The 20030-nt window shown below is 36.4% G+C and overlaps 2 protein-coding genes across 3 annotated transcripts in view; one reads left to right on the top strand and one right to left on the bottom strand.

Annotated features, from left to right (window-relative positions):
* Nucleotides 1–4040: 4040 nt before the first annotated feature.
* Nucleotides 4041–12962, bottom strand: LOC100498450 (uncharacterized methyltransferase-like C25B8.10). The gene is made up of 7 exons (XM_002931995.4): nucleotides 12870–12962; nucleotides 11069–11179; nucleotides 9694–9854; nucleotides 8537–8750; nucleotides 6269–6369; nucleotides 5111–5248; nucleotides 4041–4372 (listed from the first exon to the last, which is right to left on the bottom strand). Exons 2-7 carry the CDS (start codon nucleotides 11177–11179, stop codon nucleotides 4285–4287), a joined length of 813 nt encoding a protein of 270 aa, XP_002932041.3. The 5' UTR covers nucleotides 12870–12962; the 3' UTR covers nucleotides 4041–4284.
* Nucleotides 12963–15195: 2233 nt separating this feature from the next.
* The window catches only part of mreg (melanoregulin), a 77268-nt gene continuing 72433 nt past the window's right edge, over nucleotides 15196–20030 (top strand). Inside the window, exons 1-3 of one of the 2 annotated variants that reach the window (XM_031892665.1) lie at nucleotides 15196–15285; nucleotides 17570–17646; nucleotides 19860–20013. The gene's annotated coding sequence lies outside the window, so the exon portion shown is untranslated. Of the gene's footprint in view, nucleotides 15286–17434; nucleotides 17647–19859; nucleotides 20014–20030 lie in introns of those variants that run through there. The other variant, XM_031892666.1, reaches the window with a different exon arrangement.

Raw genomic sequence — 20030 nt, 5'->3', positions numbered from 1 at the left:
GAATGCGATATTTAGCGTGCAAAAGTTATAGTGAATCATGCGATCATATTCTTTTCAGCGCGGAAATTAACGCATGCGGTAAAACTAGCGCGAGAAATACCACATGCGAAAATGGCGACTTATCGCACGCGATAATACTATGGTCAATCGCGTGCTAATTTTCGCATCTTTTTTACCGCAAAAAAGCGTGCAATAATTTTTATCGCACTTTAGTGAATCGGGCCCTTAATGTTTTATTTTTCTTGTAAATTAGTGGATTGAGTAATTTTTATTTGTTCTATTTGATAAATAAAAAAACTTTTTATGTTTAGGTCTGCCTAGAGACTTCTCTCTACTCTTATCCGCATTTCGATACATCTCTTCCCCTTTCCCTATTGATTTTTGGGTCATATAAGGTCTACCTAGTACTTTGTGATGTCTAGAGACTGGCATAAAGGTGTTCTTAAGTGCTCTTCCCTCAAATTCTTTCTCAACAAATCATGCATATCTTTCACAACTATTTCCCGATCATTAGATTGGGATACCAAATCTATTTGGTCCGCTCTATAATTGTCCCCCATATTAGGTAAAAATACAGAGAAACCTTTTCCTGCCACTCTTATAAACTCTTTTACTAGATGATCTTTGTCATATTTTTTCTCCCGGAATCTCCTATAAATATACCCACTCTGTTCTAAAAAATCAGAATCCTTAGTACAGTTTCTTCGTATTCTCATGAATTGTCCCCTAGGGTCATTATTAAGCCATATAGCCCTATGATGACTACTCCTCAATATATATGAACTCCTATCCACTTCCTTAAAAAAAGTTATGGTACACAATCTGTTTTTCTCCACGAATATTTCCAAATCAAGAAACTCTATATTAGATTTACTGCACTTATAAGAGAATCTTAAACCTTCTCCGTTATCGTTAAGATTCTTAAAGAAGATATCCACTGGAGAGATTCTAGCATCCCATATTATTAGTAGGTCGTCAATATAGCGACGATAGACTTTTAAAGCACGCGGGCGTTTCAAGCCCCGGATATGATTATCCTCCCAGTCCCCTAAATACAAATTTGCATAACTCGGGGCAAAACGAGTACCCATGGCGGTTACTCTACTTTGGAGGAAAAAATCTTTTCCAAATTTAAAATAATTATGTTGTAGTATAAATAGGATAGCCTCCTTTAGAAATTTTCTCTGTTTGCGTTCGGGAAAATGAAACTTATCCAGGATTCTCATTACCCTGAGATAGTGACGCCGCTGAGTGAGTCGTGTGAACAAGCGGCGCGGTACCTACATGCTGAACCACCCGATATTGAAAGTAAGTTCCCGGTCGGGACTCTGGTTTTATCTAGTTTTACTCCACAGAGGGATCTTCATCTGTGAAATCCTTTTAGCTAATGAATGGTATAATCTCAAGAATCTACACTCCCTGCTATTAGTTCCCCCCTTCTTTTTCCATACTTCACCACTGGAACTGGGTCGGTTACTATCATAACAGCTATAAGGAACCCCCTCATGTTGGGTTTATAATAATGTTTTTTTAATAATATTTTTTATATTTTTTAATACTATGGTCAATCGCGTGCTAATTTTCGCATCTTTTTTACCGCAAAAAAGCGTGCAATAATTTTTATCGCACTTTAGTGAATCGGGCCCTTAATGTTTTATTTTTCTTGTAAATTAGTGGATTGAGTAATTTTTATTTGTTCTATTTGATAAATAAAAAAACTTTTTATGTTTAGGTCTGCCTAGAGACTTCTCTCTACTCTTATCCGCATTTCGATACATCTCTTCCCCTTTCCCTATTGATTTTTGGGTCATATAAGGTCTACCTAGTACTTTGTGATGTCTAGAGACTGGCATAAAGGTGTTCTTAAGTGCTCTTCCCTCAAATTCTTTCTCAACAAATCATGCATATCTTTCACAACTATTTCCCGATCATTAGATTGGGATACCAAATCTATTTGGTCCGCTCTATAATTGTCCCCCATATTAGGTAAAAATACAGAGAAACCTTTTCCTGCCACTCTTATAAACTCTTTTACTAGATGATCTTTGTCATATTTTTTCTCCCGGAATCTCCTATAAATATACCCACTCTGTTCTAAAAAATCAGAATCCTTAGTACAGTTTCTTCGTATTCTCATGAATTGTCCCCTAGGGACATTATTAAGCCATATAGCCCTATGATGACTACTCCTCAATATATATGAACTCCTATCCACTTCCTTAAAAAAAGTTATGGTACACAATCTGTTTTTCTCCACGAATATTTCCAAATCAAGAAACTCTATATTAGATTTACTGCACTTATAAGAGAATCTTAAACCTTCTCCATTATCGTTAAGATTCTTAAAGAAGATATCCACTGGAGAGATTCTAGCATCCCATATTATTAGTAGTCAAGAATCTACACTCCCTGCTATTAGTTCCCCCCTTCTTTTTCCATACTTCACCACTGGAACTGGGTCGGTTACTATCATAACAGCTATAAGGAACCCCCTCATGTTGGGTTTATAATAATGTTTTTTTAATAATATTTTTTATTTTACTTTAATGAATTTCCAGATAAAACCACTAGCCACATTGGGGTGAATTGAATTTTAATTGAAATCATGTTGTAAGGATTCTAATAGAAGGGGTGATTTTGTTATTACGAATTCTCCAGATTACAGTCTGGGCTGTAATCATTGTCTGGTATCATTGAGTGAGACATTCGACTTTTAATCCTACTCTATCTATTTGGCTATATATGTGAATCAGCAAGATATTTGATTTTGAATTTCATTTTACTATCGTTTATGAATTAACATACCTATAATGTAGAATTGTTTGAGCGATAAATGGTCTATCTTACATCTGTATTTTTAAACCTTTTATCCTATTGTGTGAAATAAAATAAAGCTTTTTATGTTTTTTTGTAAAAGGCACGGGTTTTGAATTGATTTACTATGAGCGCCAACTCCCTGTGGTTAATTATTTATTAAGGCCCCCTTTAAAAAAATGTTCCTCATGTATACCATATAACTAACCCTCATAAATGCACCTACACTTGTTTATTGGCAAATGCAGTTTATTAGGGTAGGTAAATGTGGTGCCATTTTTCTGTACAGTAACAACTGAACCTTTAAAACTTCATTTCTATAGTACCCTACTTGCAATTAATCTATGGGCTAATTTATTTCTATGTTCTTTTCCATTTCCCAAATTTAGTCCATTTACTCAGCAGCTTTGGTTCAGAACTTTTTTTATCTGCACTATGGGGCAGGTTTACTTTAGGTGGCTATACATATTACAATTATGGTCGCAGGAAAGATTGCTCATACCCTTCACTACAGCTGAATCGTTAGATAACGAGGTAGAAACAATAGGAATTCTACCCCTCTCTGAGGATACAGCCCTAAACGCCTTCCTTTGCTCGGGTGCCTTCAACGCCACACTGATCAAAATTTCTGTCCTGCCCGATATCGGTCGCCTTGTGAATCCACCATACACGCACCGAATATCATGCGAAACCTTGTTTTGTGTGATAATATGGGTGCGTGTATGGCCAACCTTTAAACTTTTCTATTTTTTTTTTCCATTTTAAATATTCAAATAAACTTATTTCCATGTATATGGCGTTTACTAAAAAGTTTGAACTGGAAAAGTACATGCGGCAAAAAGTCACTGAAAAGTTTTTCAAATTGTCGCACCGAAACTACAACTTTTTCCGATTGTCGAACAAAAAAACAGCTTCACAAATCCGAAAACCTCTAAAGTTTTCGAAGCAAAGAAGGATCCTCCGGGGAAGGGACATCTGCCATCTACATGATCTTGGCAAGTTTCAACTGTTGAATTGTCGGATTCTGATTTTTAGCCCTTTGTCGCATAGTAAATGTTAGTGCTAAAAAGTCAGAAAAAAGAAATCCTATGGCTACTAAATGGCTCCTAAACCTTGGTTAATACTTTGCTACCCAGTCTAAACAAGCTCTGATTCAGTACACAGTGGAGTCATTTTGCATCTGTCCCTTTTCAGTTACAGTATTCACAAATATATCAGCTGTTGGATGAAGTTTTTTGTCTACATTTTTATTTTTGCAAAATTGAACAAAATAACGGTGAGAAAGGAAATTTGCCTTTCAGACCATTAGATTTTGATAAAAAACAAAGTTTCTATTGGAATTACTGATCTTATATGATCTGAGGTTTTAATGTTTTTGTAGAGAGGCTGAAAATAACATTTCTAAAATATTGTTAATAATTACAGTAATTATAGTCTTCTAATGGTGCAGGTTTGACAGTTGAAGGCAGTTTAAGGCTTGGAGGCAAGAATACAGAAATAATGTACATGAAATTCTAGAGAATCGTCACAAGCTGATTCACCCAAAATATCTAAAAACCTGCAAAAAAAAATATGAAACTGGAGTCACAATACAATTAATATAAACTCAATGCTATATACAAAGACACAGATAAGACAAGAGTTTGCTATGTGCTGATTGTATATTTGTGTATATTAATTCAGTTGTACCATAGTGGAAAGGAGCTTCTCTTACAAGGTAGGTCAATGTATGTGCTACCACAGAGCTAATAATGTTTTAACTGCAATATCATTTTGCCTTCTTTTGACTTCATTATATTTCTCCAATTTTTCTGCTGTTTCACAAACTTTTACATGAAGTGAAACACCTCAAGTTTGCTCATCGCTAAAAATATCAGTGTGTGCTACCTTCATAAATGCTCCTTGTTCTTATGTCTATTGTGAATCTTATACTCCTTTGTAAAGTGACATGTAACAACATGCATTCTTCCATACATGCTTTGCAATGCCTAGGGGTCCATTATAAAAGGTTTTGGTTTATGCACAGGTTGTAGGTCAGGGAAAGTGAGCATAGCACATTCTTGGCCTGATAGCATGATAGAAAAAAATCTGGTGGGTGATAAATGGAATTTAATGTATGTGCTGGCAATAATTGGATCTTCAAATCAGAGATTTATGATTCCATAACAATGTTTTTTTTTAATTTAAAAAAGAAATACATTTACGGAAGAATAGAACCAGGTGGCTTATTGTTTTCTGGTTTGGGTTATTTGCTGTTTTCAGTATTGTGCAACATTTGCACCTTTGGTCTACATACCTTTTCTCTAAATCTTGTAGAAATGCAGTGGCCTTATCTTTGTCTTGCTCTAGGAACTCCTTGTACAAGCAAATTGCCTGAAGGAAACTCAGTATTTCGGGGACAGTTAATAGAAATACTTCACAGATGCTGCTAATCCTGGAAAAAAAGGGATCACACAGTCTTGAGAATACTTGTGACCTGTCTATCTTCTTTAACACATAAATGGACAGTATTTATCATACAGCAAATCAATACCTACAAAAAGCTAATGTGCATGTGTTTCTGTGTTTTTTTTATTAGCTGTGATGGCATAGTTATATGGTACTGCATCTCAGTATGAGAAAACTAAGAGGGTTTTTCTACTGTAGAGACTTATAATGTCTTCCAAAGTAGGCATTGAAGTTTGACTCAAACAGAGGATCTAAGTCTTTACCCTCAGCACCATGAGCAGTGCCCATAATCACCCTGTGCTGTTCCTGTGCCATTGGTCTCTGATATATTGTTTTTTATTTTTTACTATTGTTTACTTACTTAAGAATTGAGTTGTCAATTGGCAGGAGTTTTTTTAACAACTATGGTATTTTAGTTCTATGAGGTTGGTATAACATCTGAAAGACCAATTCGGTTTTTTTTTATTATTTCTTGTATGTTACAGTGTGAATATGTAAATACAACTTTTTCTGTGAATAACCAGGCAAGTTAAAATTAAAACAGAATTTTGATATCCCTTTGCCATCTCCATGACCCAAAATTTAGAGGCTACAGTCCCCAAAAATCTTAACCTAACTGTCTAAGGAGTGCTTTAGGCAATCACGTTGCTGTACATTTTAATAAAGAAGAGCAATAGCAACTTCAGCTGCCTCTTAGAGGTTTGGGAGCAATGTGAGAAAAAGTGCATACTAGGGATAAGTTATGTGAAAACATTGTTGTAACAACTACTCATTCAAACAATCCACAATGGGCCAGATTCAGTTTTATGAGAAAAACGTATTCCCTAAAATTCAGTTCCACACTTTCCTTATAGACATAAATGGAGTTTTCATGTGATAAACCATGAGGAGATTTTCTCATGAATTTAAATCTGGCATAGGAAATTTAGATTATCAAATGTTAAGATTATATGCTCTATATTAACAACAAATACTATTTAACTTTATAATATAATTTACAGCTTACCTCTGCTTATCAGCAAATGGTATGGCTCTGAATAATTCTGGATACATAGCCTTCATTTCACCAACAACTTTCCTATTAAATTCCCAAATAGTTTCACAAGCCTGTATCATGATAATTTAAATTAAAAAAATATGGGTTAGCAATGAAAATATATAGATATGTATATATGTTTATTTCACTAATTATAGTTATATACGTATATTATCTTTATTTGGCACAACATTCTTAGGTTCTCAGCACATTCTGTTAGTTTGGGATAAGTTTGATAAGAGGTTATCTATTTGTTATGGATACTAAAGAAACATTGAAACCTTAAACGAACCCAGTAGGATTGTTACATAGCCTTCATTTCACCAACAACTTTCCTATTAAATTCATAAATAGTTTCACTGGCCTGTATCATGCGAATTTAGATAAAAAAAGATGGGTTAGCAATGAAAATATATAGATATGTATATATGATTTATTTGCTAATTATAGTTATATACATATATTATCTTTATTTGGCACAACATTCTTAGGTTCTCAGAACATTCCCTTAGTTTGGGTTGCCTCTATGGGCCATCAAGTTCTGCATTTGGTCAGCAGGACAAGAACACTTTGAAAAATCGTTTCCCTGTGACTTGGAAGATAAGTGGCCTTTTCTATAAAAATGGAGAGAAACTTGGGGAAAGAATGCATTCATAAGGCCAGTGATGCCTTATGAATTATGTGACAGCTTCACTAATTCTATTTGCGACATACAGTAGGTTTTTTCCAGATAAGAGGTTATCTACTTGTTATGTATACTAAAGAAACATTTAAACCTTAAACGAAGCCAGTAGGATTGTTTTGCCCCCATGTTGATTTATGCAGCTTAGTTACAATAAATACAAGGCACTGTTTTATTATTAGTATGGCCTGCTGGGGGAACCCTGACAAAGTCCCTTGTGGGCCCCTTAGAGTATGGAGCATTAACAGTGTAAATGGGAGAGCAAAAGCTAATGCATTAGGCAAGACTTAGAGATACATTAACCCAAAATAATAATTAGATTACATATAATGTAATAAAAAAAAAGTCAAAAAGTTTGCGCTTGGTCTAGAAACCCATAGCACTAGAATTTACTGGTCACTTGTGTGAAAGCAAACATCTGTTACTATGGGTTACTAGACATGGTGCAGACTTGTATTACATTAGCATTGTATTTTCATATGATACAGACTTGCATAGAGCAGGGCTGCTCAACTGGTGGTGCCCAAAACAAATCTCTTTGCTGACATTTTCTCAGATTCTTAGGCCAGATTTCTGATTGCTCAAAGCTACGGGCTCATGCAGGGTTTTGGGGTAAAAATACAACGTTAGTTGGGGTTTTTTCCTGAACGAGCTCTCTTAAATAATAAAAAGTTTGGCAGCCTGAAAAAACCCAACTAACAAGGTATTTTTGCCCAAAACCCTGCTTTGAGTTCCTTAAAGGAAAACTATACCCCCAGATAGTTCATGTAATATTAAGTGGCCTATTAATGAAACTTACCAAACTGGAATATATATATCAGTAAATATTACCCTTATACATCTCCCTTGAGCCACCATTTTATGATGGTCTGTGTGCTTCTCCAGAGATCACCTGACCAGAAAGAATTCAGCTCTAACTAACAGGAAGGTGTGAGAGTGAAATAACTTTGTCTATTACTTGGCAAATGTGATCTAACACATATGTGTGCTCTTGTCATGTTTGTGTGCACCGCGTATTGCCCGCGTATCGCCCAGAGGGCAGGCCTTAGTCAATTTTCTATTTTTTTCTGGCAATTTTCTATTTAGGATTACCCAGTGATACATAATGCTACAAAAGTATATTTTTTTTTATTAAAAATGGTTTATTTATATGAAGCATCTGTTTTATGCAATATATTTTTATAGAGACCTACATTATTCGGGCATGTAGGTTTCCTTTATGATTTTTTGAGACAAATGGTTCTAACAATCATAACTGTGCCCCTTGGATTCAAATGGAAAATTATTTAAATCTAAATTATTTAGCTTTAAATTCCTTTGCTTCTCATTTTATAGTAGCTGTTTATAACCAAGCCAGTGACAGCCAGAGGGGCGTGCCCCTGTAGAAAGTTGCATAATGTAAACTGCTTCAGTGTTAGTTTACAAATCTCTTAAAGCCACTGCATTTCGATGAATGTATTGGAAGGTTGGTTAGAATTCAGTTGTATTTTATTGTGCAAAAACAGTTTTTGACTGGACATCCCTATTAATATTAACTTACTTTTCTCCTTTCTCACCTCATTAAAAACAGCAGTTAGTTCCTCTGACTTTTCCTTATACTGAATCTCATATTCCAATGAAAAAGAATGTAAGGCCAAACAACCTCCATGTTTAAGAACTCGAGCTGCTTCCTGTACAAATTTCTCTGGATTGAACCAATGGGCAGCAAGGCCCGCATTAATCAGATCCACTGAAGCATCTTCCAGTGGGAGTTCTTCGGCTTGGGCAATCCTGCAGAGAAGAGTTTCATGATTATATGCTGGCACAAGAATATATTTTGAAATGTAAGGAACAACATTGGTTGAGAGGAAATGATGTAAAGACTTTGAGCTACTTTTTATACTTGGATTCAAAACACCTCTATATAATGTATATATTAAATAGTTGGAATGCATAATACCTGAGGTGACAAAACATGCCCAGAGTGAGAGAGAGATAGGTCTCCCATTCCCATAGGTGCTTGCACCTGCTGAACTGTATGGTGAAACAAGGGAGAGCATTGAGCTAAAAGGGGTAGTGCTGATGGGACTGCCAAGAGTGTGGAGGTGCAGTAGATGCCTTGGGAATCTATTGTGTAGCTCTTTGCCAAATCCAACTCATTTTGATCTTGTATCAATTATGCCTTTTGGGATGTAATGAACATAACACTTCTAGTAATCTGCAGTTATAATATTTACATAAATATTGGGCCCCTGATGAGCAGGTTCATTGGAGAGGGTGTGTTGTAGTTTCCAGGACCCTGCATTTTGCTGCTGTCCAGTCCTGCGCTTGACATAAGGCAACCTGAGGAACTTGCCTCAGATGACACTTACCCAAGGATAAAAAAATAAGAATGAATGGAGGGTGATTCTAAGCATTTTGTTGTCTGTCTGATGATTTGGAAAAATCTTGGGAGGCAAAATGGTTGGAATTGCCCCTTCTGCTATTACCATAAGGGGCAACGGCCATACTTATGTAGCCCAGAGACTTCACTTATTTATTTACACCAGCGCAAATACCAGTTGGAACCACTTAGCAATTAGTTTTGATTATCCAGCTGCAAGTTAAAAGATTAAAGTAATGATATGATTGGTTGATATGGGTAACTGCATTGGGCACTTTCTAAAAATAAAAACTATTAATGGCTAAAAGTATGAACAATGAAAATCATACGAAAGATATGAAAAATACTCACTGGTAATAGATGTTGTTGTGTGAAGTACATTTTCTGGCCACATTTAACTGGGATTCACTTACATCTATTCCAATCACCTTCTGGAAATATGGAGCCAGAGCCTGAGTGGACCTCCCTGTCCCACAGCCAACATCAACTGCCAACTGAAATGGCTTCTCATTCTATAAAGAATAAAGCAAACTTATTAATTAATCATCAGCAGTTACAATAGCAAACAAATTTTCTTTCATGGCTGTCTATCTGATCACCATTTAAAGAAACTGGTTTCTGTTACTACATTTCAAGATGAGTTATACTTACCATTTGAAGGGCTCATTAAAGACTCACACTCACAATTGTTTTTTTTAAAGTATTTACAAACGCATGCTGAGCTCAAAAAACGTTTTTTTTTTTTTTAAACACAGCTATGTGGGTTTTTGTCAGTTCCAAGCATAACCCTTTATTCTACTAAATTATGAACGCATGTGAAGTGCAAGAAAATGCAGCATGTTGCGTCTAAAAAAATGTGGTGAAATGCGAATGCACTAAAATGCAACTCTGAATGCTTGTGAGTACAACCAGGCAGAATATAATGAAATTAATAAGCAAATGCATTTAGGTGCGCTCAAACATGTCTAAAATGTGCATTGAATGCATAAAAAAAAACACTTGTGAGTATGAGCCCTTCCTTCTAATCAGCTAGGTGCTAAATGGGAATCACACCTATTAAAATGTATGTGTTCTATACTTTGTGCCAGAGTGGCATTTGCCAGCTGCTGTGCTCTTAAGTGCCACTGAGCCATGCACTAGCAGGCATGGCTTTTCATGTGAAAGCTCTTAACAAGGCATCTATCGGTAGCCTTCTTAAATGTACAGATATTTGTATTATTCTGCTGGCACAGTCCTCAGACCAAATACATTTTTCAGGGAAATAGGTTGAAGGTGTCCATTGCAGGTAGACATTGACCACTGGCTCTGCATTTTGTTGATGTGCAGCATGATGGCCCCCACAAACCTTTGTGCCTCCAGTGCGTGGTGCAATTGTCTGCATCTGACTGTGACTGGCACATTGCCACCACTATGTAAGGACAGCACATGACTAAAATGTGGGCATTTCTCACCTGCATGTAATGAGTTCTTGCCTAGTGCTGGATGTGCCAAAAAAAACAAAAACAAAACATGACCAATGCAGCTCACTTTACACTGGACTTCTGCTTGTCATAATTTCATGAATTTTGAGTGAATTTTGCACCCGTTAGTGCTAGGATGTCTATAATTTAACATAATGTACGTTTTGGGCCTAAAAAGTATTGGAAACATTTGGAGCAATATTAATGAAGACGGTGAACTTTAAAAATGAGGATATTCATTATCTCTTTCTTCTTTAATCACTTACCTTTTTTTCCAAATATGACAAAACCAAATTCTTAATTTTTGGAGAATCTTCAATCATGCCAGCTTGATAAGCTTCAGAGAATTCCTTCTTATGAAATATATTTGCAGCCATCTACAAAAGGTTAAATATATTAAAACCAGAGATACAATGTTGACTAAATCCAGGGAAATTATTAACAAGGGGCAGTCATTTGTAAATATACTGTAAGTACCAGAAACAGCAGTTTCTGTTTGTCCCTTTCTTATTCTCTGCCCTGGTTGACTTTTGAAACAATTTAGTTAATCAGCTGGTTAACAGAACTGGGAAGAAGCAGATAACTTTAAACCACTGATTATTTGTAATCACTGTATATTTTGCTTAGAATTACATTTTCTTTTATTATGCAAAATTGTATTTTGGAGTTTACATATCTTTTAATTTAGGATTAAATGGCTCCCCCACACAACGTGATGGATGTATGTCTTTTTTCAACCCAACTTACTATGTTACTATGTTACTACAGGTACAGGTATGGCACCAGATATCCAGAATGCTTGGGAAATTGGGTTTTACAGATAAGAGATTTTCCATAATTTGAATATCCATACATTAAGGGGCCCATTTACTTACTCACGAACCGGCCGAATGCGTCCGATTGCGTTTTTTTCGTAATGATCGGTATTTGGCGATTTTTTCGGAAAATTATCGCGACTTTTTTCGTTGCCATCCGAATGTTGCGCAAAATCTGGCGATTTTTTCGTAGCGTTAAAACTTGCGCGAAAAGTCGCGCCTTTATCGTAGCCATTCGGAAAGTTGCGCAAAATGTTGCTTCCAAAATCATGCTAAGTCTGAAAGTTTCGGCCGCCGCTTACGCTCAATACGAAAAAGTCGCGACAAGATACGAGCGAATCGTAATGGCTACGAAAAACTCGCGTTTTTTTGCGAAAATCGTATTGGTAACGAAAAAGTCGCGACAATTTCCGAAAAGTCGTAAAGGCGCCGAAAAAATCGCAAAAAATACGAAAAAGTCGCAAAATGTTTGTTTTCCAATCGGAATTTTTCCAATTCGGATTCAAATTCGTGTCTTAGTAAAGCAGCCCCTAAGTCTACTAAAATATCATTAAACATTATTTAAACCCAATAGGATTATTATGCCTCTAATAAGGATTAATTATATATTAGATAGGCTTAAGTACAAGGTACAGTTTTATTATTACAGAGAAAAGGGTAATCATTTTTAAAAATGTAAATTACTTAATTAAAATAGAGTCTATGAGTTATGACCTTCCTGTAATTTGTAGTTTTCTGGATAGTGGGTTTCCAGATAATGATTTCATAATTGTAATTGATAATAAATTTCATAATTGTATATGAAATGTGTGGGACCTGGGGTGGTTCCATGAAGCTTAGTTAAGATCAAGGACATGGTACTGTTTTATTGTTACAGAAAAAATGAAACATGTTTTAAAAATTGAATTATTATTCGCTTCAAATAGACTTATTGTAGATGGCTTCTAAAAATAATCATATTTATAATATAATTACAAATATCTACATAGGAATAAATTATAAAAGCAGAAAACTCTCTATATCATTCAATAATAAGACCCCTTATCTGAAAAAACCCAGGTCCCAAACATTATGGATAATATGCACTATATAAGAAACAGTTGAAATGACACACACGAATATAAAACACATTGATATAAAAATCAACAACTAATTTAACAACTTCATTAATATCTGTCCCTCAAACATGAGATATAAGAAATAATTGTCCCACTACATAAAAAGATAGAAAGCGGCTCAAACAGCCTCATACCTCTCCTTTTTGATCCCGTGCCTGGTCTGTGTATCCTTCTGAAATCAGTACTGGACAGCATTCTGGCTTATGTAGGTTGTTATTCGGGGTACTAGGTCCCACCTCTTCTGGGAGTGTCTTCTCTGTCCTCCCATGCATCACATTTTCCCTACTGGATTGTGTTTGTGTCTCTTTTACTGAGTCAGACTTATAGGGGCTGATTTACTAATCCACGAACGGTCCGAAGGCGTCCGAATGCGTTTTTTTCGTAATGATCGGTATTTTGCGATTTTTTCGTAAATTGTCGCGACTTTTTCGTAGCCGTTACGACTGTATCGCAAATTGTCGCGACTTTTTCGTAGCGTTACGACTTGCGCAAATTGTCGCGACTTTTTCGTAGCCTTCGCGCCGAGTACGAAAGTTTTGGATTCATTCAAGCTTCAGTATCGTGACTTTTCTTTGGCCAGGTTGGAGCTGCAGAGTGCCACTGAGTCCTATGGGAGGCTTCCAAAATCATGCTAAGTCTGAAAGTTTTGCCCGCCGTTTACGAGCGCTCAATACGAAAAAGTCGCGACAAGATACGAGCAAATCATAACGGCTACGAAAAAGTTGCGACAATTTACGATAAAGTCGTGACGGCGATGAAAAAAATTGCAAAAAATACAAAAAAGTCGCAAAATGTTCATTTCCAATCCGAATTTTTCCCATTCGGATCCGAATTCGTGGATTAGTAAATCAGCCCCCCATTGTTAGACCTTGGCTACAAGGTGTCACAACTGGTAGACCTGATTTAACCTGCAAGAATCGTCCTCTCTCCTCATGAAATCTTTCAGTAATTTGGATCTCCATACCTTAAGTCTACCAAAAGATTATTTAAACATTAAATAAACCCAATAGGAGTGTTTTGCTACCAATAAGAATGAATGATATCTTAGTTGGGATCAAATACAAGGTACTGTTTTATTATTACAGAGTAAAAGGAAATCATTTTAAAAAATTAGAATTATTTGCTTATTATGGAGTCTGTGGGAGACAGCCTTCTCATAATTTGGAACTTTCTGGATAATGGGTTTCCAGATAACAGATCCCACACCTGTACAAGAAAATTCTTCCCATAACTTTCAAAGCTTTTAATTCTTCTTTACCTTACTTCACTGCATTTGCAACTGCAGGGTTCATGAATTACCCCTAATAAGAAGAAGTACACCTATTGGTGTTGATTATAACTTTACTTGAATCAATGCCCAAATGTTGTTATTCAAAAGTTTTGGGCGAATAATAAATAACCTGCAAGGTTCAATGCATGACAACAGAGATTTGTTGTGGTGCGACTAATCTCCCCATCTCCCCATCTCCCCATCTCCCCGGCCCTAAATATATCAGACTAGATAAGGATAAACTTTTCTAAAGAAATGTGTTTTAAAAAGGATGAAATTCTCCCCATAGGTTTAGGCATCAGCAGCAGCGTTCCAATGAGATGTATTTATTTTGTTTATGTATTACTATTTAAGAATGAAAGTCTCATGCCCTCTGTTCACTTCTTCAAAGAAAAATGCGGCAGATACTAGTGGAGGCCGCCTTCTGTGTTGTTCGCTGGGAGCTAATAGGAAGCATGTAAATACCTGCATGTGCAGGTAGTCAGGCAGTTTCACGTAAGCCAGGAAAATGACTGACAGTGTCAAAAGTTGATGAGAGATCTTAGCTAAATGTTCTTTTTGGTTTTTGTTAGAGCAGTTTCTGTGAAATGTTGTAATTATAGGGATTAGGGAAGCAAGTTATAACCAGGGAGTACGCATGTCAGTCAGTTGTTTACTAAGCACTTGAGAAATTCAGAGCTAAAGGGAAACTATACCTCCGAACAATGTAGGTCTCTATAAAAATATATCACATAAAATAGCTCATGTGTAAAAACTAGCTTTATCTAAATAAACCATTTTCATAAAAATTTACTTTCTTAGTAGTACAGGTATTGAATCTGTTATCCAGAAACCTCTAAATTACGGAAAGCCTGCCTCCCATACACTCCATTTTAATCAAATATTTAAGATTTTTAAAATTCCCTTTTTCACTGTTATAAGAAAACAGTACCTTGTACTTGATCCCAACTAAGATATAATTAATCCTTATTGTATACAAAACAATCCTGTTGGGTTTAATTAATGATTTATTGATTTTTTAGCAGACTTAAGGTATGGAGATCCAAATTACGGAAAGACCCCTTATCCGGAATACCATTGGTCCTGAGCATTTTTAGCATGGAAGTTCCCTTATATCCCTTGGACTTTTTTTTACTTGGTTTTGTTTTCATACATTTTGAGGAGCTGCTTGTTTATTGTCTCTTTTGCAGTAAATCCACATCCAGACAGAATCAACAACACAGAAGCAATCTAGTAAATGAGAATATTGATGACTTAATAGGCAGTCAGCAGTCCTTCAGGTAATAAAAAAAAACAAAACAGCTTTTTACCTATTGATTCTTTATTGATTTGAGGTATCCCTGCAATGACTTGTCTCTCTACCAATAGCACACTTGTGATTCGTCAGAAGATGCGGGATGCTCAGTGCAACTATGCACAAGTGCAAAAAGTGTGTTTGGACACAAAGACATTTACGGAAATAAATGTACCGATTGGCAGCAGTTTAGCGTGACTTCACCCTTCTAATGTTTACTAATGTGACACAGTGTATTGGGTTTCATATAGCTGGAATTGCCTAAAAAAATTATTTTGAAGTTGAAGTTGTTGCTTTAACAATTTACAGTAAAAGAAATTATCATGATATGTTGGGTGAAGCTGCTAAAGTCTGTTATAAAGCAGCCAAAAGTTTTACTCTGGTGCTACAAACATAGTAGTTTATCTACTTTTAATATGACGTAGAGAGTGATATTCTGACAATTTGCAATTTGGCTTCATTTTTTCTTATTTGTGTTTTTAATTATTCGCTTTTTGTTCAGCAGCTCTCCAGTTTCAAGGAATTTCTCAGCTTTCTGGTTGCAAGGGTCCAAATAAACCTAGCAACTATGCAGTGGTTTGAATGAGAGACTGGAAGATAAGAGAGGGCCCAAATACACAATTAAGCAATAAAAATAAAAAACAATAAAATAGTCTTACAGAGCAATCATTTTTTTGCTAGTCTCCTCCATCTAAAACCCTGAAAAAATCACAAGAAGAAATCATTAAAAAATAAAAAAATTAAGACCAATTGACAAGTTAATTTGAAGGTGAACTGTCCCTTTAAAAATAGTGCACTGAATGCATGAAAGCATTCTGATCTGGTTCGAACTGTTGACTAGTGATGGGCAATTTGCAGCAAATTTGGCAAAGAAAATGGGAGGAATGTGGACTCAAGTGCACTTGTGTCTAAAGAATCAGGTAAATGCGGCACTCTCAGTTCAAACACTGGAATTGACATCATTTGTACTGGAAAAATGCAACTACTCCTTGCAACAACAATGCTGAAATGTTGGATGCTTACTGCACTTGTAGATGTAAAGAGGAATGTAGGGTGTCAGTTAACCAGATTACCTGGATTTACCTGGATTTTGAAACTCTGGGTAGTATAACAGAGAGACTTCCCAGAATCCATCACAATGAAAGGGGTTGAGAGGGTTTGTATTACATTGTATCACAGAAATGTAAGCTTTAAAAACATGAGAAATGAAAAGCACAACAAAACACAGATTATAAGTAACAAGGGATAATGTATTAGTAACAGGATTCCATTTGTCCCTATGATAAGTAGCCATGTGTGCCAAGTGATAAGGAGACACTGAGGATTTTGAAAGTGAATTAAGGCCATTTAACAAATCATTTATGACATCTGTTAGTTCACTGTTAGTTAAAGGAGAAGGAAAGGCTAAGTCACTTGGGGGTGCCAAAATGTTAGGCACCCCCAAGTGACTTAAATCGCCTACCTTTTACCCCGGGCTGGTGCCCCTGTTCGGAGAGAACTGCACCAGCCCGGGGTAGCTGCGAGAGCTTCCTGCTTCGCACACATGCGCACGCATGCACAGTAGAGTGAAAAAGCCAAACTTAAACTATAAAGTCAGCCTTTCACTTTACTGCACATGCGATTGTCCCGGGAATTTGCCGGCAGCGCGAATACGGAAGGAGGAAGCGCTTGCTACAGGTACCCCGGGCTGGTGCAATTTTCTCCTAACAAGGTAAGCAATTAAAGTGCCTAACATTTTGGCACCCCCAAGTGACTTAGCCTTTCCTTGTCCTATAAAGGGGTTGTTCACCTTTACATTAACTTTTATTATGTTATGTTATTATGGCTTATATCAGCACTACATAGGTAAGTAAGGTTCTGTGGACCTCATTCTAGTTAGCGAAAGATAGGAGAAGGCCAACTAGCTAAGCAGCTAAGGTTCTGCCAAGGAGGAAAAGGGGGATCAGCACCCCCAGACTAGGGATAGTTAAAGATACCACCAGACAGCCCATAGTCCAACAGTTAGTTATAACCTTCTGTTTTGTTTTTTTGTTATGATATAACTTTAATGTCATATTTATTGTGTAAAATGACTTTTGGTCATGAAAATTATTGAAAAAATTATTAAAAATTATAGTACAAAATAAAAGGACCGAATAATACAATATGTACATTTTAACAGTAGAACGCATCATATTCATCTGTGGTAGTCAGTTATTCATTATTTTATTAAAAGGGAGCATATTATAGGATAATCTTTACAGAGTTAACCATTGTTTCCATGTTTCCAGACAATCAAAAATGAACACAGAAGCAATCTAGTAAATGAGAATATTGATGACTTAATAGAAAGTCAGCAGTCCTTCAGGTAATAAAAAAAAACAAAAAAACAGCTTTTTACCTATTGATTCTTTATTGATTTGAGGTATCCCTGCAATGACTTGTCTCTCTACCAATAGCACACTTGTGATTCGTCAGAAGATGCGGGATGCTCAGTGGAAGAAGTGTGTTTGGACACAAAGACCTTTACGGCAATAAATGTACCGATTGGCAGCAGTTTAGCGTGACTTCACCCTTCTAATGTTTACTAATGTGACACAGTGTATTGTGTTTCATATAGCTGGAATTGCCTAAAAAAATTCTTGTGAAGTTGAAGTTGGAGCGATGTTGATGTTGTTGCTTTAACAATTTACAGTCAAAGAAATTATCATGATATGTTGGGTGAAGCTGCTAAAGTCTGTTATAAAGCAGCCAAAAGTTTTACTCTGGTGCTACAAACATAGTAGTTTATCTACTTTTAGTATGACGTAGAGAGTGATATTCTGACAATTTGCACCTGGGCTTCATTTTTTGTTATCTGTGTTTTTAATTATTCGCTTTTTGTTCAGCAGCTCTCCAGTTTCAAAGAATTTCTCAGCTTTCTGGTTGCAAGGGTCCAAATAAACCTAGCAACTATGCAGTGGTTTGAATGAGAGACTGGAAGATAAGAGAGGGCCCAAATACACAATTAAGCAATAAAAATAAAAAACAATAAAATAGTCTTACAGAGCAATCATTTTTTTTGCTAGTCACCTCTATCTAAAACCCTGAAAACATCACAAGAAGAAATCATTTAAAAATTAAGACCAATGGACAAGTTCATTTGAAGGTGAACTGTCCCTTTAAAAATAGTGCACTGAATGCATGAAAGCATTCTGATCTGGTTCGAACTGTTGACTAGTGATGGGCAATTTGCAGCAAATGTCAGTGTTTCGCCATTGGCGGAAAATTTGACACAGAAAATGGGAGGAATGTGGACAGGAATGTGGACTCAAGTGCACTTGTGTCTAAAGAATCAGATAAATGCAGCACTCTCAGTTCAAACACTGGAATTGACATCATTTGTACTGGAAAAATGCAACTACTTGCAACCACAATGCTTACTGTACTTGTAGATGTAAAGAGGAATGTGGGGTGTCAGTTAAACAGATTACCTGGATTTACCTGGATTCTGAAACTCTGGGTAGTATAACAGAGAGACTTCCCAGAATCCATCACAATGAAAGGGGTTGAGAGGGTTTGTATTACATTGTATCACAGAAATGTAAGCTTTAAAAACATGAGAAATGAAAAGCACAACAAAACACAGATTATAAGTAACAAGGGATAATGTATTAGTAACAGGATTCCATTTGTCCCTATGATAAGTAGCCATGTGTGCCAGGTGATAAGGAGACACTGAGGATTTTGAAAGTGAATTAAAGCCATTTAACAAATCATTTATGACATCTGTTAGTTCACTGTTAGTTAAAGGAGAAGGAAAGGCTAAGTCACTTGGGGGTGCCAAAATGTTTGGCACCCCCAAGTGACTTAAATCGCCTACCTTTTACCCCGGGCTGGTGCCCCTGTTCAGAGAGAACTGCACCAGCCCGGGGTAGCTGCGAGCGCTTCCTGCTTTGCTCACGCGCGCACACATGCACACGCATTCGCAGTAGAGTGAAAAAGCCAAACTTAAACTATAAAGTCAGCCTTTCACTCTACTGCACATGCGATTGTCCCGGGAATTTGCCGGCAGCGCGAATACGGAAGGAGGAAGCGCTCGCTACAGGTACCCCGGGCTGGTGCAATTTTCTCCTAACAAGGTAAGCGATTAAAGTGCCTAACATTTTGGCACCACCAAGTGACTTAGCCTTTCCTTGTCCTTTAAAGGGGTTGTTTACCTTTACATTAACTTTTATTATGTTATGTTATTATGGCTTATATCAACAAAATAAAAGGACCGAATAATACAATATGTACATTTTATCAGTAGAACGCATCATATTCATCTGTGGTAGTCAGTTCTTCATTATTTTATTAAAAGAGAGCATATTATAGGATAATCTTTACAGAGTTAACCATTGTTTCCATGTTTAAAGGGTTCCATTCTGCAGAGATGATATGCAGCCTGCAATTCCTACATTGCAAGGGTATTATCCATCGGTCAGGATAGACTTTTTTTTTATTTCTATAACATTCTACAGCAGAAGCTATACACAGGTTGCTTTGCAAATCAGCAGCTCTTGTCTTAATTTTGTAATTTCTTTATTCTCTAAATTGCAGAGACCACGAACCCCAGAACATCTTACTTGACCATGAAGGCCATGTTAAAATAAAGTTTACGGAGCAATACTATTGCTCCGTATACTTTATTTTTTCTGATGGATTCGTGCTGTCTGGGTGTCAGCAAATACGTTGAGCAAGACAGAGCTGACCGGTAAGTGCTCCCGTGAT

Source organism: Xenopus tropicalis, chromosome 9, assembly GCF_000004195.4.
Source record: "Xenopus tropicalis strain Nigerian chromosome 9, UCB_Xtro_10.0, whole genome shotgun sequence".
NCBI classification, from domain to species: domain Eukaryota; kingdom Metazoa; phylum Chordata; class Amphibia; order Anura; family Pipidae; genus Xenopus; species Xenopus tropicalis.
This window is presented reverse-complemented; position numbering and strand designations above follow the sequence as displayed.